The sequence below is a fragment of the Contarinia nasturtii genome, unplaced genomic scaffold (assembly GCF_009176525.2).
Source record: "Contarinia nasturtii isolate CC-2019 unplaced genomic scaffold, AAFC_CNas_1.1 Cnas_scaffold_695, whole genome shotgun sequence".
Lineage (NCBI taxonomy): Eukaryota > Metazoa > Arthropoda > Insecta > Diptera > Cecidomyiidae > Contarinia > Contarinia nasturtii.
The window spans coordinates 4,586,574-4,614,099 of NW_022198046.1; the positions used below are offsets into that span (position 1 = coordinate 4,586,574).

General features: G+C 33.6%; 3 protein-coding genes across 4 annotated transcripts in view; all 3 read right to left on the bottom strand.

Moving 5' to 3' along the window:
* Positions 1 to 27,526, bottom strand: part of LOC116340829 (protein O-mannosyl-transferase TMTC2) — a 133,575-nt gene that overhangs the window by 46,052 nt on the left and 59,997 nt on the right. The window lies entirely within an intron of this gene.
* On the bottom strand, positions 17,368 to 18,816 carry LOC116340831. Its single transcript, XM_031767531.1, has 3 exons — positions 18,673 to 18,816; positions 18,040 to 18,606; positions 17,368 to 17,979 (listed from the first exon to the last, which is right to left on the bottom strand). Exons 1-3 carry the CDS (start codon positions 18,711 to 18,713, stop codon positions 17,370 to 17,372), a joined length of 1,218 nt encoding a protein of 405 aa, XP_031623391.1. The 5' UTR covers positions 18,714 to 18,816; the 3' UTR covers positions 17,368 to 17,369.
* On the bottom strand, positions 22,932 to 24,452 carry LOC116340830. 2 transcript variants are annotated; one of them, XM_031767530.1, is made up of 3 exons: positions 24,302 to 24,449; positions 23,689 to 24,240; positions 22,934 to 23,628 (listed from the first exon to the last, which is right to left on the bottom strand). In XM_031767530.1, exons 1-3 carry the CDS (start codon positions 24,340 to 24,342, stop codon positions 23,019 to 23,021), a joined length of 1,203 nt encoding a protein of 400 aa, XP_031623390.1. In that variant the 5' UTR covers positions 24,343 to 24,449; the 3' UTR covers positions 22,934 to 23,018. The 2 variants fall into 2 exon arrangements, with proteins under 2 accessions (XP_031623389.1, XP_031623390.1); XM_031767529.1 differs by having other exon boundaries at positions 22,932 to 24,240; positions 24,302 to 24,452.

A 27,526-nucleotide genomic window follows, 5' to 3' on the forward strand; every position in this document is an offset into this window, starting at 1 on the left:
CGTTCACCGACCTTGTTTGATTGACAGACCGTTGGTCGCAGATGCGGAAGGATCATTTTTTTGAGTGGCAACGAGATGAAGGGGATATAACATTTTGTTGGTATTTCCGTATAAAAATTTACGTATGAACGGTGAGCAAACCATTTTAAATCGTATCGCCCGGGTTATATTTTTCACATCAGCAATAGAAATGTCATCACGGGGGCATCATTGTTGTGATAGCATGACATAAAATGTTGCAAAAGTCGAAATGCAAGCGACAAAAAAGGCGGAAAGTATGAATGAAAAAAGATGTCGGAATTGGGTTGGGATAGTAATTCCAGTTTTTTTCAAGCATAAAACGCATTTGCTACCATTTTTACATTTTATTAAGTCATATAAAAATATTGCCCATATTCTATAGCCAAAAGCTAAAGTTCTCACGTCGCTTTCGTTGTGTATACATGCAGTAATGAAAGTGTAAAATTTCAAAAGAAAGTTCAAACAAAGTCAGTGAAACGAAAAAACACACAGACACACAACGCACAGTCAGTTTGACAGACTAAGTTAACCCATTTCATTCTACTCATTGTGGTTGGTCATATTATTTACAATGTTGAAAGGTATACGAAGGGAAAAAGTGTAAGCTATTCACGAAAAGGATAAATTTCGAATTGCGATACATCAAAACCGAAACAGACAGAGAAATGCTTTATTTTTTATTTGGCAAAATGGTTACTAATTTACGATACTTTATTTTGGGAAAAATTTGAATTTCTTTGTACACAATTTTATATCAAAATAATTTTTCTATAAGAGTTCAAACATAATTCAGTCAGTAAAAGCAGAAATGAGATTTTGTATTTTGAAGATTTTATATTCTGTCTGTGTGAATTTGCTAATGCAATGTGAATTCCAATTTTTATTTTCACTCAATCATTTTGTAGAAAAATCACTTTCTCAGGAATCATTATAATTTTTACTTCTTCTTATTCCACTCACAAGAGAGTTTCAAAGAGACCAGATCAATTTTCTTTCTGCTCAACATAAAAAAAAATTGAGAATTACGTTGAAATGCCTCTAGTTTGAAGAGCAAAAAGTGTTTCGATCAAGAGAGAAACATTTTTTTATTGAAAATGAAACGAAAAATGCAAACAAGACCTTTGCTTCGGTAAAAGAACTTCTTTCATCATATTTCAAGTTATAAGCACAACAAGAGCAACGGCAATGCGAATGTATAGAAGTTTTTGAGAGAGTGAACTTTTCTTTTTCTAACTTTTTAAGCAAGTAAAGTTTTTACAGTTCTTTTTCATTCTCTTTCTTCATTTTTCACTTTGAGAGCACAATGAGAAAAACAGAAAAATAATATATATACTGAAATAGGAAATTCATTCGGAAAACACCCATTTCGATACTGAAAAGAAACCTTCAAAACAACCATTTTTTTGCCGTTAAACCATTTCAAAATGGTCTTTTATTCTTTCACTTATTGTTTGTACTTTTGCCTACGTTATTTTTTTATTTTTATTTTTTCAATCTATCAACGCTTTTACGTTGCGCGTTTGCATCGCTCAAATGTTCGATTCTCGTCAAAGTGTGCGAATAAATGGAAAACCAAATGGTTCTAGAGAAAATCGCAATTTCATTTTTTCTCACTATTTTGCCATTCAACGCGCTTTTAAGTTTAATGTACAGTAGTCCCCACGTCATCTATATACACATCTCCTTTTCCTCAGCACAAATATTACTTGATATTGATTTATCAAATCGCTTCAAAAACATTTCCCAATATAACTTTCTTCAAAGAAAGAATTTCAAATTTGTGATTTTTCAACTACATACACACAAAAAACGACTAATTTATACATGCAGAACGTGTAATCGATAAGAATGCAGAGCAAGAGCTTTAAAGTTTTAAATAGTTTGGAAAACCCAAATGTTTCGCTCATTGTAACAGTTTACTGGAGTATTTCATAAGAGAAAAAAACACAAATGACGAAGGAGTGTGTAGTTTTAATTAAAATCATTTTAATTAAACTTGAATGATGTGCATGCTCGTTGTGGATATTAGATATATCGAACTTTTAATGAATTAATTTTGATGCATGTATATGTTATCAAAACCATTTTGGACAGATGAACCATTCAAGTTTCAATATAATATTTAAGCAAAAACATACATTCATTTTCAGTGAATTATTTTACATATTCGATGATTGAAATACTTATTAACCTTTTATTTTAAAATCTGAATCAAATGCGTATATTCGCAAAAAACTACGTTAAAAAAGGAATCAAACAAGTAGAAAGATGACCATATTTTTTCAACAAACATTCGATCGGTTTGCATGTTTTGTTTTGTCTGGACTTCTGAGAACATTTATGAATAAATTGAATGGTCGGAAAAAGAGAGTAAAACTCAATCGTTTATTAGATTGAAAGTGCTGCCATTCATATATAATATATATATATAATGAAATTGAATAGAGCATTGAATCCATAAATTTTCCAATATCAATGAAATCAATATATATTATTCGAAATAAATGGCATACATTTATGAATACATAAATATCAATACGATAGATAAACAGAATACATTCGAACCTATAAATTCTGACTTGATTGTGGGATATCATGTTTGTACTGGGGCAATCAATTAGAAAAAAAAATATCCGGCAACAAATCGCACTTTCATTTCAGCAATAGTTGGTTTTTTGTATATTTGTGAGATTTGAATATAGCATTTGGTTTTGAGCTTTTTCTCTGCTTTTTGCAATGCACGAACATATATATATGTATATTACGAAAAAAACGGAATGATGTAAAGAAGAAATGCATATCATTCGTTCAATGCTTCATGCAACCGATATATTCAGTAAATGCTCAATCATAAGGAATGGTTAACACATTCACCAATAGAACTTTTTGGAAACTCGATCCACATTCACAAAAAAGGGTAATATTCTTTTCACGATTTCATTACAGTACATTTTTTCTGGTTTGTTTCCATCGACCCAGCAAAAGGGCAACAGTATAAAGCAATGTGTAATTCACTCATAATGACGTGTGTACATGAATATACCTTTTCATATGTGTATCGTAATTTTCAACTCTTAACGATCATTTCATCGTTTTCTCTTTCACATTTTCCATTCATTTTGCCGATGAAATTTAAAGGGGAAAATTATTTTGCTGGCAAAAGTTCATTGGTTATTCAAACTATATGTTTGAATCTATTTTTTTTTTCTCGCCCGAAATAGCCTAAACAAATGTATGCGCTTATATGAAAATGCCTTCATAGTACGACAATGATATGCAAATTTAAATTCGTTTCATTTTCTGAATGTTTAGCACCTTTTTCAATTCCATTTTTGGCGCCAAAGAAAAACAGAAATGCGGATGGAAGAGCCCTTGAAATGAAACGAAGCGGAAACTACGAAAATCATTGAAATGTTAGACGAAAAAGGTTGGATATATGAGCGATTGATTTGAAAATGGAAAAGCAAAAAGTGCTGAAATGAGAGCGTGTGATGTGAAAAGACAAAGTAGTGTGAAGAGCAAGAAAAATGCTAGCGGAACAATTTCAACGTTGAGATGGATTTTCGGTAGCAGGTGACGAGGTTAAAATGAAATTTTGTGATAAAATCGAAATCAGCGCGAATAATTGATGCATATAGGTGCCCGTGCCGCACATTCAAAATCCATACCGAACGAACGTTTACACATGTCTTTACATACTCGAAATGGTTGGAAGTGGATAAATTGTGTATGAAATATGCCAAATCATCGCTACAGCATTTCCCCGTTCATTTAATGTATTCCCGTTACCATTACGATGGTGGAATTTAAAAAAAATCACCAGCAGCGTGGCTGTGAAGACGAGCGCGCCTGTAAAATGTATTATATCCGAGATATATGGAATGTAAGCGAGAGTATTTAATGGGTGCGAACAATGCGCGATAGATAGCAATCAAAAATCGGTCAAATACGTATTTTTTGGTTGTTGGCGACGACGGTGGCGGTGGTGTACTTGCACAAAGAAATAAAAATTGATGATGATTGCAATATGATGATGGTTCATTGCATTAAAATTCAAAAATTCCTTCGGTTTTACAGCCAAAATGGATTTTTCCAAGCGTTGCTATGGAAGAGCACACGTGTGCACTCGCATGTCGATATTTTTGTGTGTATACCATGTGTGGAGCTATAGATATATGAAATGTGCAGCGTATGTGAATCATATTTCAATGGCATAGAACTTGTGGCTGCTTGAAACATGTCAGCATTTTTCTCGTTTCACGACTGTGAGCCTTTGTTCTGTGCGGGTGGGGGGCTATATTGAAACATTAATGCGTGGAATCAGTAAAAGCGAAATGAATTTTTTAAATGTATTTTACGATGGTGGTCTACATGAATTTTTTTTTACCCATTCATTCCACCGTTGTTACTTTTTTGTTTGTTTCATAAAAATGGGTATTCGTATGTGTAAGCATAAAAAGAGCGTTTCGGTATGTTGAAATAACATGCACTTAATGGAATCTCCATTGTGAAATTTAATTACTTAATTTCTAATGGTTGTAAATTATTTAGAGTTTTCGTAGCTTTTGCACACGTTTACTGGGTGATTCGCAGCCAGCCAACACCGCGCCCACATACGCGCCAACATTAATGATCACGTGCAAATGCAATAAAAAAAACGCAGTACTGAATGGAAAATTAAAAATCCCAAATGCAATAACTATTTTTGCACATTTTACAGCGCACAAAATGGAGAAAACATGACAACACGGCCATTAAGCGAATATTTAAAATGTTTTCCATTCTTCATGCGTTTAGCCGTCGCAATTTGTAATGTATGAATAAAAAAGAGAGCGCTGTTATTGATGCACGCTTATTTGTTTGTGTGAGTGTTTTCACGGGAGATAGGTGCAGTATTAATTACATCTAATTTTATTACGTTTAATCAAAGTGGTTGTTATATAGTCCATTTCCGTAAAACAAGATCGTATCCGGAAATTACTGTACCAATAAAATGTGATGTACTGCTTGCTTCACATTTCAATTCTTGGCCCGAGGCCATTGAATGGTCTTTTATTTGTTTTCATTGATTTTTAGTGTATTTGCTCTAATTGTATCCCGTAAACATGCCTAAAGTTTTCAACTGCCAGCATTCAATCATCATATAGTTTCTTCATTGAATCGAAATAGAATGATAAACATTACGAACACAAAAGCAATAATACAAATGTGATTTCTGTTTGAAGCACTTTTCGAACTTGGAAATCGTAAAGAACATTTCTCTCGATCATGGCAATTTGCATTGATACCGGATTTGAAAATTGTGTGGCTTTTTACAAAATGTGCTCAATCATTTCCAATTCAAATGCATAAATTAAACACATACAGCCATGCTTGTCTTCGGCACATATAAAATGTTCTTGAAGCAACCGAGGCTACGGAGAATGGGAAAAATGATTGAGTTGAAGCAATGTCATTTGAATTGAAGAGAGGCTAATATCACACACAAAAAGTCGTAGATTGGCAAAAATCACAAATCAGATAGAGTCATTTAAATGACTCAGTGGCTGTATTATACATATATAGATATAGACTTTTATGTGTGGGTATGGGTATGAAATATAAAATAAAATGGAGAAAAGGAAAATCATCAACATGCTGATGGCTGCTAGCACTCATCGAGACATGCCAAATGCTCTGACACTCGCAAACACACACACACACACACATACAAGTTTTTATTTGAAATGCAAAAGATTGGGTTCTTTTATATGGAGCTATAACTACAAGCTAATATTAGCGCAATTCTACATTCAACTCTTTATATTCGACATACATTTGGAATGTGTTCTGGTTTTTTTTTCATTCTCTCACTCTCGTTCATTTCATCGTCGATCTGTCTTTCTAGCTGGCATTCCGCAATGGAATTTTTTGCTTCGTTTTTGTCATTTCACTTTAAGACTCCTTTCGGCTCATAAAGCAATATTTATAACATTTTATGCGCGAAGACAGAGATAGAAAAATTGTAGAAATCGTTTCATAGATAAAAGCAGTGTCTTGCATTTAGTATTGTCTGCATTGGTTCACATTTAGAGATATTTGGTTGATGGTACATTGAGTTCTTTTCTTTTCTTCTTCTTATTCTTCTTTCTCTCTTTATTATTTTTTTGACAAAATGTCATGGAAACTTAAACGCTGACATTTAAAGCAATGGCAAAAGCAGTCACATCGAAGATGAATAGAAATCGAGCATGAAACAGGCGAACAAAATTTACATGAAAATTCATTGACGACACTGAAAATGGCAGCTACTACAAAAGACATGAATTAAATCATCCATATGTGTATGTAATATGTATGCATGTGTATATGAAACACATGCCGAACATGTACAACATCGACACGTTCAGAATCTACATATTTAAAAATGAATTTGGCTGACATGCCCAAAAAAGATAAAATATGACCTTTTTCACAAAAAAAAAAATGCAAACAGAACTATTCATGTTCGATTTTTTTGGCGTTGTTTATGAAAAAACCGAGTTATCGTAGACTATTCTTTCGCAATGTTCACAATATGTATTGATAAGATTTAACTTTATATCTATATCTATTTCTATATTTAAGCGGATTTAGTTCACAATTTTGAGATTTTACCTTCATCAAAATATTTGAAAGGCATCAATTTTAACTCGATATAGAAGAATGCTACTCTTTGCAAACCATATTTTGCTCGCAAAACCGTACACTCACGTTCACTATTCAAAAGTAATCGCTCGGATCCGAACCATTCAGATATTCTCCCAACCAATTCAGATTATTGCTGACTGAAGCTTTTTCGCTTCTAGTGGTTTCGTTGATTAAATAACGTGTTATTGATTTGTAAACAAACTAATGAGTACGAAATGTTTCATTGAAATTTCTTCCGATAAACCACAATCAATTTGGTAATAGCTTGTAACATTTTGTATCGAAGTGTGTAAGTACTAACAAGGTACCAATTTTAGCATAAACTTCTTCAAATACTTTGAGGTATTTTACACTTGAGCACACATGAAAATATACCAGCAATGAACGGTTATTTATTTTAGTCAACACAGTGTTATCGTTACCTTAATTAACAAACAAAATATTAATTTTGTAAATCATACGACAATGGACAACATTTTTCCTCAAAAATGGCAACAACAACAACAACTGGCACATTGTGTTTTATTTTAAAATCATTCTCAAATGTCGAGTTACGTCCTCAAGAATGTATATGGCATGGACTGTCCATAGATAATGTATTAAATTATCTGTTCGTGAAACATGCAAATTACTTAACAAATTTGTAGTTTTGGGGAATGGAAAAGATATGGGGGGCGAGAGAGAGAGAAAGAGAAGGATATAGAGAGGTCCTGGCATTCGCCGACATCGAATAAGCTACAATTAAATTATTAAATGCCAATTTGCATTGCATATAAATATCGATTGTTTCATAATTTGAAAAGTATCCCATAAATTTCTCTGGGGGGATATATGAAGAGCCAAAGCCATACAATGAATGATTGACCAGTTGATGAGTATATGTGCAAAAGCATAAACGAAGACGTTAATATTGGTAAATGTGCTTATTTTACTGGAACGCCTTCGAGGAAATGGCTAGATAAAGTAAATTTACTATGAAATATGCAAATTTAATAGTCTTCTCGAGCTTTCAGCTACTTGAAAATGCTCTTGATATTAGGTCAAGAATGTTTCCACTGTAATTTTCACTGCAACTAGACATTTCACTGAAGCGGAATAAATCTAGTTAAGCTTTCACCGCATTCATGATTATTATTGGTGTTATTGAATTTTTTAACGGGAACAACTTGGATCTGAAGCGTAAAGCTTGAAAATATGTTCAATTTCTTTTTTCTCGACGAGGAAGAAAATATTTTGTTAAATGTGTTCACTTTTCATTGTTTTAACGCAAAATAGTTGAAATGACGTTGAATAATTCCTTTCATTGTTTCGATGAGCTGTTCGCGTTCTCCGCTCATTAAGAACCCAAACGCTAATTGCAAATGCGTTCAATGCATTTCGAGTGAGAAAGGAATGAAATGTGGAACGATATGAATGTATTTATTTAAACAAATGAATACTTTGACGAAGAATCACGAAGAATTGTATGGAAGACTTATTAGAAATCCAATGTTGAAACGAGCAAAACAAATCATTATTCTAACAGTTTTTTTTTCCTACGCGCGCTTTCTCATTCTTTTCATCATCGGAAGAAGAATCAATGGAGGCGATGGAAAGTGCCAGTTAAGAATCTTGAAATAAGTGGAAGGATGTGCATAGATAATGGCGAAAGAACAAAAGTTCAAGCAACAATAGCCAAATTGGGGAACGGGAATGGACAGATAGATAGATAGTGAGAGGGAGAGTAGGCAAGAACGAGAATGAAAGAGAGAGAGAGAGAGAGAACGAAGGAGGGAGGTTGAAATTAGTGCTTGTAATGTAAAAGTTTTTGCACAACTGAAAATGAACATAAAAACATGAACAAAGAGCAAGTAGCACTTGGCGCGTACATCATGCTCCTTACGTTGGTGTGAACGAAGCACCCAGAGAGAGAGAGAGAGAGAGAGAGAGAGAGATACAACGTGTTCCTTGAATATCAAGAATAAATCTCCATTTGGTTGTTAATTTGAACGCAATTATTCTCATCAAATCCTTTTTATGGTTCAATAATTAGCTGCGAACAAAACGCACACATAGTCCGTACATTGAATAGCCAGCACACGTAATGAATCATGACGACTTTGGCGAAATGCAGAGAAGCGAAGCGTTCAACGAAAAACAACAACACGAAAATGCTCGAAAAAAAACTGATGGCAACATAATCACGCACAAGAGAGTAAAACAGAAAAAGATCATGAGTAATTTGTTGAAGGTATTTGGTGTGCGCGCTTCTGATTTGATCATCTTATTCGTCTTCACACTTTTACGATGCAGCAATACCATTCTGTTGAATATCCGTGCTACGTGTACAATTGGTTATTTGAAAATTGATGGGAACTCTGAGTTACAGCTTATTTTGTATTTAAGATGTATATATATGCTTAACCATTCGGATTGATGTCTGATTCATACATAAACACATTTTCGAACAACATCGATTCCAATGTTCCGTTTCCGTGGTGTTTTGTACGTTTTTTTCTCTATTGACCTCCCCCCTCTCTCGTTCTCTATATTTTCGTATTCTCAATGTGAAAAAGTTTGTCTTGTTAATAAAATACTTCTCTTCCAAAGCGATGAAAATCATGACAGAAGAAATAGAACCATTGAATTGCTGAACATCAATATGAACGTGAAGGCGCGCGTGAGTGAGAGTATGTGATAAAAAAAATAGACAGATCGAAAGAGTGAGTGAAAGGCTGTATGATGTGTGTATTTTCAGTTTAACAAACAAAAGTCAAGTTTGAGATCTCTTATTCAGTTCTCGTCTTTAGTTTTCATGTACTTTTCTACGATCCATGTGCACCCGTGAGCTGTTGATATATTGATGTTTTCCGAACTTTCTGAATCGCTTGTTACTTAATTCGATCATCAAGTTTATTTGCTTATTGTTGTGTATTGCGCGCTTGAATCCGTCTATGTTATGTACTGCATGCATTTGGAATTTAATACAATCGATTTGGTTTTCAGCTCTTACTTACACGCATTCCACAAGAATATGGAGCAAAAAACGCAACAACCATCGAACGAACAAACAACCAAACATAGTTTTAGTTTAACAGAAGTTTCGTCTTACCTGGAAAAGAGCAAAAAAAATTGGAAATTGATTAGTTGAACATTTCAGCAAAGTTTCATTAAATTGAATATCCTACAGCTACAGAAAATGAATTGAACAAAAAATGGCAATAATTTGAAACAATGACGGGAGAATCAATGTAATTCCAAAAGTTTTTTTCTTCGTGTGTGGGTAAAATTTCATTCGGCATTGCAAATTCGATTCATCAAAAATTACTTATAGAGAGTGCAATTTAATTACACACCGTGATTCGTAGTTTGCGTCGGTTCTTCAATGCAATTATTTTGCCAAAATTTATAATTCGTTCGTGTACTGGTATATGATAGCGGTGAGTTTGACTTTTAGCCAGCAAATTCTTGTTGTTAAAAACATATCCAATGGCTTCCACTCTGTGCAAACATACATTTTGATGCAATTAGTGTTACATTTTCGGCAAATTGAGTCGCGAGTTGCGAGAGAGAAACAGAAAATGAATGCATGAATGTGATATCTAATATTTGCATTTGGATCATGTGACTTTATTTGCAAAATGTGCCGATTCAAAGTTGATATCAAATAAATATCCGGAAAGCCAATTTCAAAACACCAAAAATGGATTATGCTGGATATTCGATGGAAACAAGTTGTTTGTTCGATAATTTTCAAATCGATGATTTACTATCGAAGCGAACTCTATGTTTATGTTTGTACACACATTTTTTTAATATTCGATTTTTGCATCACTTAAATTCGATTTAAGATCAGATAATACACCTGCGGTGTGGTATGCTGTTCGGCGGTATTGGGGATAGATTTGAATTGCAAGCGTATTTCACAAACGTAACGGTATATTTCAATCTAAGCGCTCGCCTCCATATAGATTTTGCGCTATACACATCGACATAGAAAAGTGGCGTTGCTTTTCTATTTCGGGACTAAATTGCATGTGGAAAATTGTAATTTTCCAAATTGGATCAAGAGAGAAAGATAGGTGAATATGTGTTGGATGAGCGTAACCCGAGGCGCAACCACACACGAACACACACGCACGCAGACATCGTCCATTGCCATCATCTATTATTTATTATTACACAGCACACGGCATTATTATGTTCAGATAATGCAATTTCAAGCTACAACTTTCATTATAAATTGCTTTTTGTTGCCTGTAAGCAATTATATGTTTTGCTGCCATTGACCAGTCAATGCACATTGTTTCATCTCCAGCTAATTTTATATAAAATATGAAATATGGGTTTGACGAAGGCTTCAAGCTTATAGGATTATGTTTATTTGATGACAATAACCGAAAATAGATTGAAAATGACAAAATGAATAAAATATTATATTGAAAGGACTCGATGACCTGCAGAACATTGATAATAACTAACTCTTTCCATTCAAACATTCTGAAACTGACATTTTAATTAAAATTGTTTCAAGCCGGGGAAAAATTACGTAAAATATTTTCAATCAGAAGATTGATTCTCATTACGTCAAATTCTATGGCATAAAAGTTAATCTCATCCCGTGCTTGTTTCAGCCCACACATGCATGCACATACACACGTCATCGTCCAAAAATAGCACGTTCCACAGATCAAACATTTTACCAGCTACAACAGATCATTCAAATCGATTTTTTATGCCCACATGCATAACCAATTGAATATAATGGACGAATTATGGAAATTTTCCTTGTTTGATCGGTTCGCTTTTCGGCTAACTGTTCCGATATTTTGCAAAATGTGTATTCGCCGATTCGATGCCAAGAGGAAATCGAATGAAAAAATCAATCGAACTTTTCTCTTTTACCTTTATAATATTTATTTCGTCTTTTTTCCAGCTTTCATAGCGTGTTCACGTCAAATGCTAATGCACAATGAGTTTTCGTTCGGCCATAAAATATGATAATAATGATGGTAACACGTGTTCAGACAGTCTTTTTTATTGATATATTTTTTTCTCTCTCTCTCTCGATCTTCTTTATTTCCGTGGCAAAAGAAAAATCATGATTGGAAACGAAAAATACATAGATCAAAAGAGAATGTTTCGTACTCGTTCAATCGACCGAAATAAGGCAAAACTTGAGAGAAAAAAAGAAGAAAAAAAAAGAATGTACGAATTGTTGAGTTAATCATATTCGGTATAAAATAGTCACGCGTGAATTCGCTTCTTAAAATGAACATTTATTGCACAAACGGCTTGCCGCACATTAATTCAAAAAATAATATAAATCGAGCAAAGACAAATAAATGGATCGCATCAATGAGTGTCGATTATATTTTCCAACGAAAATTTGCTGTGCACAAGAAATTGGCAATACATTTTCTGTTGGTTTTGCTGATTCTGTGGTAATATAAAGGACCGTTCTCTTCTCTGGTTGCGCTCTGTGTACATTGTACATCGCGGAATTTAAACACATTCATAGAGCGAGAGAAAGAGAGTGCCCGTTTTTTTTTCTACTTTCCTTTCTTCAATGTGTTGGTTTTGTAAGCTTTTTATGCTTAATTTTCCTGATGAATTCAAGTCTCGTTGCATCGCGAATGGTTCATTGGTTCATCGTTTTTCTTTACTTTTAAAACAGACAAGAAGAATAATAGATAACAGCATTTGGTGCACCATTTATTACTCTGGCTTCTTGCTCCTCCACTTATTCGGTACTTAATACTAGTAATTTCACTTTTTATGCTCTTGTCTCTTTGCATTTCGGTCGATTTTATTTTCATTGTTTTATTTTCAAGCAGTTCCATCTTCCATGCGATGTAACGATAATAATGGCAACGATGCGAAATGCAAGCAGCATTTATGTTGCAATGGAAACCCCCAAATGAGATAGAGCGAGAAAACGAGAGAACGAGAGATGAAAATGATACAAATCTTTTCAAGATATTACTGTTTAGATGGGACGATGGCAGCATAACCATAGTAGGTCACACAATATTCCCCAACATCAATTTTGGTTCTCTTTAATTTTTGCTCTCGCCCATAGTGGTAGTTTGTTTGAAATAGTTTTTATTGTAAAAATCGCCGTTCTTATTAAAAGGGGAAATTCATTTTAACGCCAATATTAAATGCATCCATGAAAATATTAAAGTATCTTACTAAATTGTGCAAATATTTTCTTTGTTGAAGATGGCAATAAAGTTTCGTGCGACCGACTGTGTTTGCACAATGCACAGGCATTCAAGTCCACAGCAGATTCAATGTTGTTTATTATGGAAAATCAAGTAATTACGGAAATTATCTGCTTGATTTTATTTTGAAAATATTCTCGTTGACTTTTGTTTGAGTTTTATTCAAGCTTGGTTCGCATTCCAAATTATATATTAATTTTTTTTTTTGGTATGATGATCTTGGTAGTAACATTTTATGAGAATTTTGGAAGAATTCAAAGAACAGTTTTAACTATTCAACTCACGCCCTTTGCGCTGGGCATTGATTTAATTCTTAATTATTTTCATGTGAATTTTGAATGAACTTCAAGTCAAAATTGAACACGAAACACAGTTACTTGGACATGTTCTTTGTCACTTCTTCCGATCGAAAATTTTCGATTTTTCCTCGACAATGAAACTACTGCTCCTTCATCGTTGATTGTTTTAATTCCATTTGTAATGTAATTATCCGCGCCTTTTTGTATTATTATAGACAATGATAAGAAATAAGTATGTACAAATCAAAAGCAATCAAGTGAATCGATCAAAATCAAATCATTTGCCACCCAAACACTTTTCACGATTAATCATATTTACTGTAATTTCTACAACAATCGAAATCATTTACTATTTATTGGACATTAACAAAAGCGGCTCATTATTTTGAAGCTTGGATTCATTTGTCAACAAACAAAATAAACAATAAATTCAACAGTAAGTGATGACCAAACAAACAATTCCAACTACATCACAAAAATCTATGATTTTTTTCGTTCCATATCAAACTTCACATTTGTATATACATGACGACACGATTTGATAAGCGCACACAACAATAGAAAAGTATTGTACAAACAAATGAGAAACGTGCACTGAATAAATGATGAAGTCAACGTCCGTTATCGAAAACTACCAATTATTCTGAATGTTGAGAGAAGAAGAAAAAACAACAAGGAGGAAATAAAGCAAAAAACTACACGAATAATAATAACGGAGTTTCTTCAAATAGACAATAAAAAAAACATTCATGTTTTATTGATTATCAGACATCTTACATTTCATTTCATGTTGTACACCACCGCAAGCAAACAGAGGGGGCAATAGATAAAGCGAACAAATTAAAATTCCGTTGTTCAGCTTTTTTTTGCTGTTATAAGAACATGACGAACATTTATGAAATAAAACACAAAAAAATAACGTTGTATTTTAATGCATTAATAATGAGCAAGAAAAATAAAACAAGGGAACAAATTGGATACCAATATAATTCTTTCAATCGAAACTCAAAATAAACTTTAAATACCGTAGGAAATCATCGAATTCAAGTTTTATATAACGGACTTTTTGTCGTGGTTATAACAAAAAAAATGCAATGGTTGGGCTAACAAAAGAAGTTCGCCGCAAACCAAAGTAAAACGAAACCTTCCATGGGTACAGAATATTCTGCATATAAAAATCGTATTGTGAATCACAAAAAGATAGTTTTGATCGGAAAACTAAATTCTTTGCTGTTTTTATTCCAGGGTTTTCAATTGTTATTTCGGAAAATGAAAAAATACAGTTTTTGAGCTTTTATTTAAATTTTAATTAATAGTGTTTTGCAAAGAGTTCAGTTTGACAGTGAGTTATTGGAACTTAACATATGTATCGAATTCCCAATGAAATTGAGCGAAAAATTGATATTTTTCAAATGTTTTTTTTTAACTTATTCTTAAAATTATTATAAAATACCCCGATGTTATTATTTTTGAAGCCTACAATTTTACCCTTGCGTGTGTTCATTTAATAGACGATAAAAGTATTAATCAATGACAAAATGAATATCATTTGAGAATATGCGATTTGGTATTGTTTTATCTTTTTATGCTGTTTCAGTAATAAATTGAATGTTTTCAAGTAATGATTTAATGATTATCGGTTGTAATTCAAAACGCATTACAGTTGAATTTAAAATGGGTACAATTGAATGTATTCCTTTTTTTCACAGAAATATTTAATTATAATGTTCTCTAATTACAGTAGCGGTATACATTATGACAGTCATTAATTTGAAAAATAAAGTCGGTTAACATTCTTTGACAATATCACAAATTGTGACTCACAATACAAAAGAAATGTCACATTTTACCATTTGAAGTAAAATTATGTCAGCGATTTAGGTGAATTAGTAATGGCATTGCCATAATTACAATAGATTACACTACACTTATTGAACATAATGTTGTATTTCACAATTTGTAGCCGGAAGCTTTGTTTATCGTGCACATATTTTACGAACAATTTTATCATTAATATGATTTCTTACTTTTTTCGAGAAAAATACCCTATTTGAAATTGATATTCATTGTGTTCGGTTGATTACGAAACATTTTAATAGTTAGCTAATTCTCATTTTGTATCATCAGTTTGTTATCAATCAGAATCAAACGTGATTAGAAAGTGATTAACTGTTACTATTTCAGTTGGAATGGTGAAGTTTATGTGGCGAAGCAGCGATTTGGTGTGTGTTTTAGTGAGGGTTGTTTAGCCGAGAAATGCGAATGTTCATTGTGATTATCTTCATTTGATAACAGTTCATAATGCCACTGTTAAAGAGAAAACCAGTTGTAATAGTAGATACTGAACCATTCATGTTGATCTAAAAAAACGTAATGTATGTCGGGTGGATGTTTTTTTATTCGTTCTTTCTATCGTAATGCTTATTTCCGCTCGACCATTTTTTTTCTCCATTTCAACCAACGCCAAATACACTTTATTCCCAAATGGATTGAACCAACACAAGCGATTATCATTATTATTTCATACAATCCACATGTTTGTGTGCACAATTTAGTTTCATTCCATTGTTAAGTCCGTGCAATGCTTCAAAATGTAGCAGAGATCTGGAGTTTATGAGCGAACAAGCGAGCGAGCAAGCGAGAAGGAGAGAGAAGGTAGAAAACGACAACGTCGAGAAAAATGGTGGTAGAGAAAAAGCCAACTGGTCATGGTTTTATAAATGCTTAACTGTCAGATGGAAATATATTTGAACAATTTGAACATAGGACGCAATGTTGAAAATACAACAAATTCTTTCGTTCAACTTTTTCCTTTTTTCGTGGGAAAGCGAATTTTGTTTATTTGACCGAACGCACAACACTTCGATTTGTAGAGAGGCCAACAAATTCTCTCTGTATATTTTAATGTAAAAAAATGTGTGTTGGATGTGCGGTAGCTGCGGATGTCCCTTGAGTAAAATTATGAAAATCCACATATGGTCACATTAGAATGTCCATGAGAATGTCATAAGTTCAGCTAACACCACCATCATCCACCGCCATTGCCATCGACATCGTTACACAACAGACGTCACAACCATTGCCAATCCATAAATTACACTATTACTCATGGTTCACTTCACAATCAATCGCATCAAGGTAGGAGCAAAATATTTCGTCTGCTCTTACAAATTCATGGTTCGCATGGGAGATTATTATGAGCCAAGACATGTATTAGATGGTGGATTTTTTTTGCTTCTGTTTCTTTCGCTACGTTGTAGACGGAAAATCGCCGCCCATCAAAGATAATCATTTACTCGGAAATTTATGGCTTTCAGCAAAAGTCAGATTTTTAATCTGAACGCATGAATAAAAAAAAGGGTTCATAAACACGAACACTGGAAACAATTTACTGGCTTGCTTGAAGCACAATTTGCTCGAAAAGGAATGTGAAGAAAAAAACCATACACACATTTATCAAATTTCATTTGCCGCTTTGGCCAAGGGGTCTTTATAATAAACATGAAATTATGCATTGAACCCATTCCCTTTCATATCGTCGCTGCCACCAAAAATGTGAACTGTGCATTTATATACACATTTTCTCTGCAATTAAATATCAAATTGATTATTGTACAATGTATATAAATTATAAACGTACGGGCGATGCGTTCAAATCGTGAACCTTTTACCACAATTAAATTGAAAATTGTTGTATTGATGTATTGCATTTTTATCTCGCTCCTTTTACTAATGAATACGGCAAATAAATGGAATCGAAATACAATGCCATGGACATTTTGAATATTATTCACCTAAAAGCCATATTGTTCCGAATTTAATCATTACAAAATACCTGATACTGCATGATAGATTATTATTGCCAAAATGACATAAAATATTCAGATTTCGAAACATAAATTTCATACGAATGCTTCAGAATAAAAACCCCATACAATTTCATCACGCATCAAAATCAAACATAGCTATTCAATATCTGCTATTGCAAGTGATTTCTTTTTGCAACAAAATTTTGTTTCATTTTAATTTCAGTCGCTTTGAGAAATGAGCGTACACGCACAAACTTTATAATGGTTGGATGTTTTTTCTCTTTGAAAAGATCATTTTATTTATATCATTTGTAATACAACATTGTTTTCAATGTCAAAATAACTCTTCTCACATAAAAACAGCTTCAATCGTGCGGAAATGGTAATAATTTTTTTGATTTAAACATTTTTAAAATATGTTTTCGAAAGATTTTCGAATCATCGAACTTTCGGGGAAAACATGATACAGAAGGTAACGTAGTCGTAGTAAGTTTGTGAGTCTTGGGATCATGGCCAAGGATCAGTGATGTTGCATATGCAACGGAAAATGGTCCACATGAGGTGCTATCTCTTTGTTTTGTTTTTGGATGAATGTAAGTAATATATTGGTAGTTGGGATATCGTCTCAATATAATCATCATTTGTTTATCATTCAAGTTTTGACCATCATAAACGACGACTGTTTTATTAGCTGCATCATAAAATATACACATCGCATGACCCGCTGTTTTGATTCCTTCCGCGAATAAAATTTGAACATCGTTTTTTGTGTCATTATGAACGGGATAAAATTCGGGATAGTGGAAGAACATAACGGGAACCATATCGAAATTAGTCGTCGCCGTAACTAAATTTGCAAAAAGATTGATTGTACGAAAGGTAAAAAGTTTGTTTGGTGTTTTGATCTCCTTCAATATATCGGGGTGTATTTTGTTAAAAGCAGGAGAAATATAGTCTATATCGAGACGATCCGATCTGTTTTTAAGAAAAAAATTGTTTGAGCACATTTTAAAGAAACTTAAAGTTTTAACTTGCCGTGGAAACAGTGATAACTCTCCTTTTCGTAACATTTTAAAAATATGTTCTCTTAAATGAATTGCCTTATCCGAATGTTTTGTATTCATTTGGAAACCATAAATCGCTGGATTTTCACCCAAAATCAATGTAGTTGCATACGCAATCGCAAGTGGTCCGCTTGATGTATCATCATATTGTTCCGTCTTTGGTATAACATAAACAGTTTTTGACATTGGAAAGCGATTTCGCACAATTAAAATGTGTTCGTTCATAATTATAGATTTTGTACTAGAAATATTACTATCATAAACGTAGACAGTTTTGCGTAAAGGATCAAAATAAATGCATATGTAGTGGTTTGAATGACTGTATAAAATTTGAACATCATATGTATTATTGGGAATGGGAGGATATTTTGTGGGTTGAGAGAAAGACCGGACGTCGATCATATTGTAATGATATTTTTCACGCACTAATTCAACGAACTTGTTTATTGTTTCATTTGTTAATGGAGTGTTTGGCTTTTTAATTCCAGCCAAAACTTGGTTGCCTTTTGCATTTACCCCAATGATATCTACGAAAGATCTAATATAAAAAAAAATGTCCATTAAAAATGAAATGATCTTATTTTGAAATGTTACATTCGCTTACAGTGTGAGTAACAACCATGATGATACAATTAATGATGACATGGAGAAAAATAACAAATATTCTTTGTTTTATTAAAACTGTAATTTAAACGTTTTGAGATGATTCTATTATAAAAGGTCATCCAAACAAAGTACAATGAATCGATCAAACTTTCAATTTTATATGGAAAAATGTAACTGCTCAACCGTGTTTGATGACTTTTCGAGCTTATTATATTAGTCACATTTCACTCCAACATCTGTGTATATTCAAACAATTATTCTAAACATTTATAAATATTTCATATAGAAAAAAAAAGAGTTCTAGAATTCAAGCGGTGTATATTTTTGTCATTTACATCAAAGCGAAACAAAGTCGGTTATTGTAGTAAAATGGAACTCACACATATATAAAAAAAATTCAATTGAAAATACGAAACATACAACGATATATGATGACGTTCAAGGCTTATTTTTTAGTCATTGAAAGTTCACTCGAACAGCTGAAAAGTTCAGATAATCTCGTTGACGTACAGAATTGAAGCCGGAGCCGCGCGGAAATCGAAAAGAGGTGAGCATGCTGAAACGTATACGCCAGAGCATGTTTGCATCGTCGGGCTTGAGAGAATCTTGTCAATCACACAGAATGAATCATTTGATACTTTACCGTTGTATACTGTTGAATGTCAAATTGAAGTAGCCAACATGTATCATAAAAGAGCGTTTGAAAATGTCGTGACTGGGGGCAGTAATTACAGTGCTGCTGAAATGGTAAAAATGCAAGAGAGAATGCAAACTATTGATGAATTGCATGCGAATGTGATAGACGTTTTAGACACTCGTAAGAAAGAAATGTTGATGGTAGATGTAGCTAGAACGGTACCGGCTCAGAAATCGGCTGATATTCAAGTAAAAAAGGTTGACATTGAGAAGTTCAATGGAAAGAATAGAAGTAAGTGGCCGCAATTTAAATCCAGTTTCGAGAATTGTTTCCATAACAATACGAGCATGTCGACTACAGCGAAATTTTATTATTTAATGGCACATTTGGAGCAGGATTTTGAAGTATATAATACGATATGCAAAAAGGATCGCACGAGTGATGGTTATGAGAATGCATGGAAATTGTTGTGTGAAACGTACGATAATGAGCGGAAGATTGTAAATGAAATAGTACTGTCATTTGTCGATATGCCTAGTGTTGATACACCGAACAGGGCTGCATTGGTAGCATTAATAAATGAAACAAATCCTCTTTTGCGATCATTGCCTAAATATGGTGTTATGGTTGAGCATTGGGGTCCGATTTTAGTTCCATTGTTGGTGAGAAAGATGGACGGTGAATCGATTCGGCTGTGGAGTTTGGAACGTGATCAACGCAAGATAGCCGAGCTTAAACCATTGCTAGAATTAATTCGTAAGCGTGCAGATGGTATGGATGCTGAATTTGTTGTTCGAGCTGAAAATGTAAGCTATTCCTATACGTCGCAAGGAGATGCATCGAGTAGACCATTCATTGCAAAACGCCATTTTAGAGGTGCTGATTCAGTCGTTGCTGAAACGGTCAAAGATTCGTCGATCAAGTACAAGCATGATCCAAGCCTTGTGAAGAAGCGTAGAGCCAGCTGTTATCATTGTAATGGGTAACATCAGTTATATGGGTGTGAGTCATTTGGTAAACTAGCGGCTGGCTAGCACATTACTCTAAGTAAGTCTTAGTGGCAATAGCAATTAACGAATCACTGTCAGTGAGCAGCTTCAGTTAAGACAGAAAAAATGGAAATTTATTACACAGTTATCACCGAATCAGGGTGGATTATGGGAACGTTGTGTTCGAAGTGCAAAACACCATCTTCGTCGAGTAGTTGGCACGCAGGTGTTAACATATGAAGAATATGCCACAGTTTTAACGCAAGTTGCTGCATGTTTGAATAGCAGACCAATCATGGCCCTTGATGACGATCCAACGAGTTGTGAAGCATTAAAACCAGCTCATTTGGTTTTGAGGCGACGCTTGATTGGACCTATTCAGTTTGATTATACCGAAATTCCTGATAATCGCTTGTTACGTTGGCGACTGATTCAGAAAATGTCGCAAGAATTTTGGGTGAACTGGCAGCGTGATTATGTCACTCAGCAAATTGAGAGGTCAAAGTGGAATTTGCGCACCAAGAATGTCAAAATTGGTGATGTCGTGTTGTTGAGAATTGACAACTAGCCTCCAACCCATTGGCCGTTGGCACGTGTGTCTGCTGTGTTCCCTGAGGACGATGGATGTGTACGAAATGTCGAAGTTCAACTTGGTGGCGCTAAGTACCGACGTGGTATCAACAAGATTGCATTTGTACCGATTGACGACAAAGATTCTATTTAGATTTTAAGAGCTTTCCTAAGGTTACCTATTCATTAATTTATGTTAATTTGCCCTGCAGCGGCGGCGGCATGTCTGAGAACGGACCCTTTTTTACTTTTCCGCACACATAGTGTAAGGTGAAAAGTATTGTAATCGGTCAAAATTTTGAAAACTTCAGAAACATGTTTTCTGGACGTTTCTGAGGTCAGCGAACCCGAATCAGGCCGTTTTGAGCATGGTTTGTGTTAATCTGTACGTCGTACGTCGTACGTCGTACGTTGTACGTCGTACGTTGTACGTCGTACGCAAAATTTGTTAGCAAGATTGCGCTCATCGTAGAAACTTAATTCAAAATCTGACTTTACAGGATGATTGGGGGTCGCGAGGAATAGGAATCATTAGCTTTTGAGCGACTTTGGTTGATGGGAAAAAATGTCATGCCTGGAGTGATACCTATGAAAAAGAGTCCAATTTTCGTCCAAAAGTCATACTTAATGTGGACTTAAACATTCAAAAATATGTATTGGGGGGTTTTTTGGCACGAGAAAACCGAATCCGACGTTAGTTTTGAGATACAATCAATTTTTAATTCAGTTTCCTTGAAAAAATCACAAAAAAAAATGAATTTTTGTATGGGAGCCATGCCTGTATGCTACCTTAATGACGTGAAACTTTGCACAGTCTATTTTTTACACAAAAAAATAACATTCTGAAAGTTTGAAGAGATTTCAATCAAAATTAGGGGTACCTCCCATATAAAATTTTCAATTTTTGGCTCAAAAACGAATATTTTGCATGGGAGGTACTCTTAATTTTGGTTAAAATTTCTCCAAACCTTCCGAATGTTATTTTTTTGTGAGTTATGAAAAGTGTTTCAAAAATAATTTCTATGGCAAAATTAACGTCAGACATATTTTTTAATACAGTTTCCTTGTAAAAGTCACAAAAAAATTGAATTTTTGTATGGAAGCCATGCCTGTATGATACTTTAATGACGTGAAACTTTGCACAGACTATTTTTTACACAAAATAATAACATTCTGAAAGTTTGAAGAGATTTCGATCAAAGTTAGGGGTACCTTCCATACAATATTTTAAATTTTTGGCTCAAAAACGAATATTTTGTATGGGAGGTACCCTTAATTTTGGTTGAAATTTCTCCAAACCCTACGAATGTTATTTTTTTGTGAAAAAATAACCTGTGCAAAGTTTCACACCATTAATATAGCATACAGACATGGCTCCCATACAAAGATCCAAATTTTTTGTGCCTTTAGTTATGAAAAGTGTTTCAAAAATAATTTTTATGGCAAAATTAACGTCAGACATATTTTTTATAGTATTTTGTTAGAAAATAGAATACTTTCAAATGTCGTACAAATGGGTTCATCATGAAAGTGTGAAAAATCTTTTCTCGGGTACTTCTGCTATTAAATTAAAAAATATTTCGTTGCCAAAGTTGAAACATATTTTTTGGTTTCGAACTTTACGATGCTTGAAAGGCTTGAAAAATCGAACAAATATTATTTTGAACTTTCTTAATAAAATACGCAACTACCACAGTGCGGAAAAGTTCGTCTTACTCCCGTAAGACTTTTTATTTATAATTGTTAGCGCTACATTCATGCCGATCCATCGCTGGCTGTTTCGATACGATTGTAGTGCTTATAAGTAATGAGCAATAAAAGTCAATCAGTTGAAGAAGAATAGTACAGCACAACAGACGTGTTTTTATTCAGATTTCGAAACATAAAATTTATACGAATGCTTCAGAATAAAAACTCCATTCAATTTCATCACGCATCAAAATCAAACATAGCTATTCAATATCTGCTATTGCAAGTGATTTCTTTTTGCAACAAAACTTTGTTAGTATTTTTGAGAAATGAGCGTAAACGCATAAATTTTATAATGGTTGGGTGTTTTTTTTCTTTGAAAAGATCATTTTATTTATAACATTTGTAATACAACATTTTTTTTAACGTCAAAATAATTCTTCTCACATAAAAACAGCTTCAATCGTGCGGAAATGGTAATAATTTTTTTGATTTAAACATTTTTAAAATATGTTTTCGAAAGATTTTCGAATCATCAAACTTTTGGGGAAAACATGATACACAATGTAACGTAGTCGTACTAAGTTTGTGAGTCTTGGGATCATGGCCAAGGATCAGTGATGTTGCATATGCAATGGAAAATGGTCCACATGAGGTGCTATCTCTTTGTTTTGTTTTTGGATGAATGTAAGTAATATATTGGTAGTTGGGATATCGTCTCAATATAGTCATCATTTGTTCATCATCCAATTCTTGATCATCATAAACGACGACTGTTTTATTAGCTGCATCATAAAATATACACATCACATGACCCGCTGTTTCGATTCCTTCCGCGAATAAAATTTGAACGTCATTTTTTGTGTCATTATGAACGGGATAAAGTTCGGGATAGTCGGCGAACATAACGGGAACCATATCGAAATTAGTCGTCGCCGTAACTAAATTTGCAAAAAGATTGATTGTACGAAAGGTAAAACGTTTGTTTGGTGTGTTGATCTCCTTCAATATATCGGGGTGTATTTTGTTAAAAGCAGGAGAAATATAGTCTATATCGAGACGATCCGATCTGTTTTTAAGAAAAAAATTGTTTGAACACATTTTAAAGAAACTTAAAGTTTTAACTTGCCGTGGAAACAGTGATAACTCTCCTTTTCGTAACATTTTAAAAATATGTTCTCTCAAATGAATTGCCTTATCCGAATGTTTTGTATTCATTTGGAAACCATAAATCGCTGGATTTTCACCCAAAATCAATGTAGTTGCATACGCAATCGCAAGGGGTCCGCTTGATGTATCATCATATTGTTCCGTCTTTGGTATAACATAAACAGTTTTTGACATTGGAAAGCGATTTTGCACAATTAAATTGTGTTCGTGCATAATTATAGATTTTGTACTAGAAATATAACTATCATAAACGTAAACAGTTTCGTGTAAAGGATCAAAATAAATGCATATGTAGTGGTTTGAATGACTGTATAAAATTTGAACATCATATGTATTATTGGGAATAGGAGGATATTTTGTGGGCTGAGAGAAAGACCGGACGTCGATCATATTGTAATGATATTTTTCACGCACTAATTCAATGAACTTGTTTATTGTTTCATTTGTAAATGGAGTGTTTGGCTTTTTAATTCCAGCCAAAACTTGATCGCCTTTTGCAGTCACGAAAAATCTAATATTCAAAAAAAATTATTATTAATTATTACTTATTTTGAAATGTTACACTCGATTACATTGTCAGTAACAACCATGATGATACAATTAATGATGACATTGAGAAAAATAACAAATATTCTTTGCTTTATCAAAACTGTTATTTAAACGTTTTGAGATGATTCTATTATAAAAGGTCCAAACAAAGTACACTGAATCGATCAAATTTTCAATTTTATATGGAAAAATTCAACTACTCAACCGTGTTTGATGAGTTTTCGAGCTTATTATATTCGTCATTGGCATTTCACTCCAACATCTGTGTATATTCAAACAATTATAAATATTTCATACAGAAAAAAAAGAGTTCTAGAATTCAAGCGGTGTATTTTTTTGTCATTTACATCAAAGCGAAACAAAGTCGGTTATTGTAGTAAAATTCAATTTAAAATACGAAACATACAACGATATATGATGACGTTCAAGGCTTTTTTTTAGTCATTGAAATTTCACTCGAACACCTGTGTAAGTTCAGATAATCAGCAATTTTTACATTTAACATGTACGTGGTTTCGTTTTGACTGTAATATTTATCACTATGATGCGCCACGAAATCATGTGTTGCTTTTATTCTGGAGTAATCATAACAGCATTTTGCCGAATTCAAAAAACTAGAAAACCGACGCCATTACATGCATATATATCAAAATAAAATAATGACAATTTAAATGAATGTGCAAATATATCCGGTTTATTTAATATCCAATTTCAGGAGCAGCATTCTCGCTCTATCTTAACAATGCCGGATGAACAATATGGTTATGGTTGTAATTTATCGACTTCATTTATCGAACGAATAAATATTAAATTTCTCTTTTCCTCCAACACCAAATAGACGAATTACTTTGCCATAAAATGTTCAGCTGTTCACAATTTCAGCATCGATTTACATTCAACCCAGATCAAAAACAAAGTAGTAAATTAATTAAAATTTAATATGGAATGATATGGAATGTACAAACAGACATTGAATAATTTGTTGGTTATGTTCATGACGACGAAATTCAAACGACATTTGAAATGAAATTCAAACAAATAATTTTTCGATAGAATAAAATATTAACGATGTTCGTGTTGTGAAGAAAAAATCGATCGCCCAGTGTTAATGTCGCCTGCCAAAAAAGTGCTTGGCAGATGTTCCATATTTTTAATGTGATGTCATCAAAGTGTAGTCTTTGAGTTCCGTACCAACATCGGATACACTTCATTTATAATCACCAAAATCCTGTATCGACAGTGAAAAGATGTCTACAGTTTAAGTTGTTCCTGTGTACAAATTCGAGCGTTTGAATAAATATCATTTCATATTTAGCCAGCAAGAGCTAATCCCATGTTTTCAGTTATTATCAGCATTGTGGCAGTCGTCGTCGTCATCCAATTCATAATAATACTAATACAACAATCATATATATACAATTCGGCTGGCACATCGTGACTTGGGGAAGCAAAATGTCTGTTGCGTGCGGGCGTTCATCTGCTCATCAATTCACGAAACAAAGGCACTTAATAATTCAATTGTTGATATAACAATAGCAATAATAAGCAAAAGCTCTTTTCATAAGCCTCTTCAATGGAGGCGATTTTTTATATTGTTGTATTCGCTATCTAAGTGTGTTACACGCAGTATGTATGTTTTCTACACTCTCACTTGGACTTGGACCAAGGTTTTATATTTCATCGCCGTCATAATCATGGCTTCTGTCTTTTTTGGCGTGCGCCCACACCATGCCACATGCGCGTTTATACTGAAAGCTTTTTGGTCCGAGGCAATAAAAACAAGACTGTTGAAGGCGATCAATTAATTAAAGGCAGCTCATCCAGAAAAACAAAGGGACGAGGGAAAAAAAAATCATGCGAATATTCTTTCAACGATGACAGCCAAACAAACAAATAAAAACTTCACATATAAGCGTCTCAAATACACTTCACTTAACTTTGTGTTGAATGTTGTTTCGATAACAAACAACTTGACACGCACGCACGCACACTTCTTTTGTTTATTTATCAATATAATATTTTTGTTTTCTCTTTTCAGCATACATATACATTTGAAGGCAAAATGCCCCCTCCACCAAATTGATTATTCAGTGGTACTAATTGTTATAATCAAGTTTCAAGCATCATAAGCATCATGGCAACCGAACGCACACGTTCACAGAAATTCAGTCAAAAGATAAAACCGGAGCAAATACACAATGGCGCAACAAACACAGAAAGATAAATGAAAATCCTAGGCCCAAACGCGATAGGCACACATAGCGCACATAATGTGAAAACAAACATCGTCAGTATATCCATAATACTAATAATTGAATTAGATTTTCCTGTTGTTGCTGTTCATTGCACCATCGTCACATTTTCTTTCTTTTTTCGGTGAATATTCGTTTTTTTTCGCTCTGTTCGTATGAATGATTCAAATTGACTTCCAGTTACTCATTTGGGAGTTCGTTAAATTTCGTCGATCCACGTTCTGATTTCAATTTAGATTGAAAACACGCATTGTTTTTATGTAGATTTACGGTCAGTCATATTCTGTTATATACATTGAATTCGAGTTAAAGCAATATAATTAACTGACAAGCATTGGAATTGGAAAAATCCACCAATGCCACAGACATATAGAAATATTCGATTCGGATACGAGTGGCAAAGAGAACAAAACAAAACCGAATGGCAAATCAAACCGAATATATTCCAAATGATTTGGCCCAAAAGAAGACAATAGTCATAACAATAAGAATAAATAACACATAAACCTAAGACGTTTTCATTTAATCAATGCTTATTATTGGCAGTCATCATACGCTCATTTCTATAGCATTTCGAACAGAGGCGAGGAAAGAATGTGTGAAACTCTACTGATTGGCCAACATACAAAATGAGAGAGAAATGGATCAGAAGTGGCTGCTGTCGCACAAGAATTTATGTCAAAATATAATATTAATGAAGAAGACAAAGAGAAAAAAGAAGAACGAATGAAATTCGATGGCTAAAAGCAAGTGAGAAAGAAAAATCGAAATGCCAATCGTATTGATAGTATAGTAAAATGATATAGCGACATAAAAACGACACAATCCAATGACGATAGTGTGTGACATGTCATCGACTCTTTTTTCCTCCATTCATCTTCCTTGTGTCATTTCATGCGATTACAACATTTTTGTGTGCCGTTGAACACAAGTACTTTATATAATACGGTATCGGTTTCAAATTCGATTTTACCCCATTCTCATCGCTAGTGGACA

Excerpts from the sequence above, each read along its gene's own strand:
- LOC116340831 (XM_031767531.1), bottom strand. The coding sequence starts at position 18,713 with ATGTCATCATTAATTGTATCATCATGGTTGTTACTCACACT. Across the intron at positions 18,607-18,672 it reads TCATGGTTGTTACTCACACT|ATCTTTCGTAGATATCATTG; the intron begins GTAAGCGAATGT and ends TTTTTATATTAG. Across the intron at positions 17,980-18,039 it reads GAGTTATCACTGTTTCCACG|ATCGGATCGTCTCGATATAG; the intron begins GCAAGTTAAAAC and ends TCTTAAAAACAG.
- LOC116340830 (XM_031767529.1), bottom strand. The coding sequence starts at position 24,342 with ATGTCATCATTAATTGTATCATCATGGTTGTTACTGACAAT. Across the intron at positions 24,241-24,301 it reads TCATGGTTGTTACTGACAAT|ATTTTTCGTGACTGCAAAAG; the intron begins GTAATCGAGTGT and ends TTTGAATATTAG.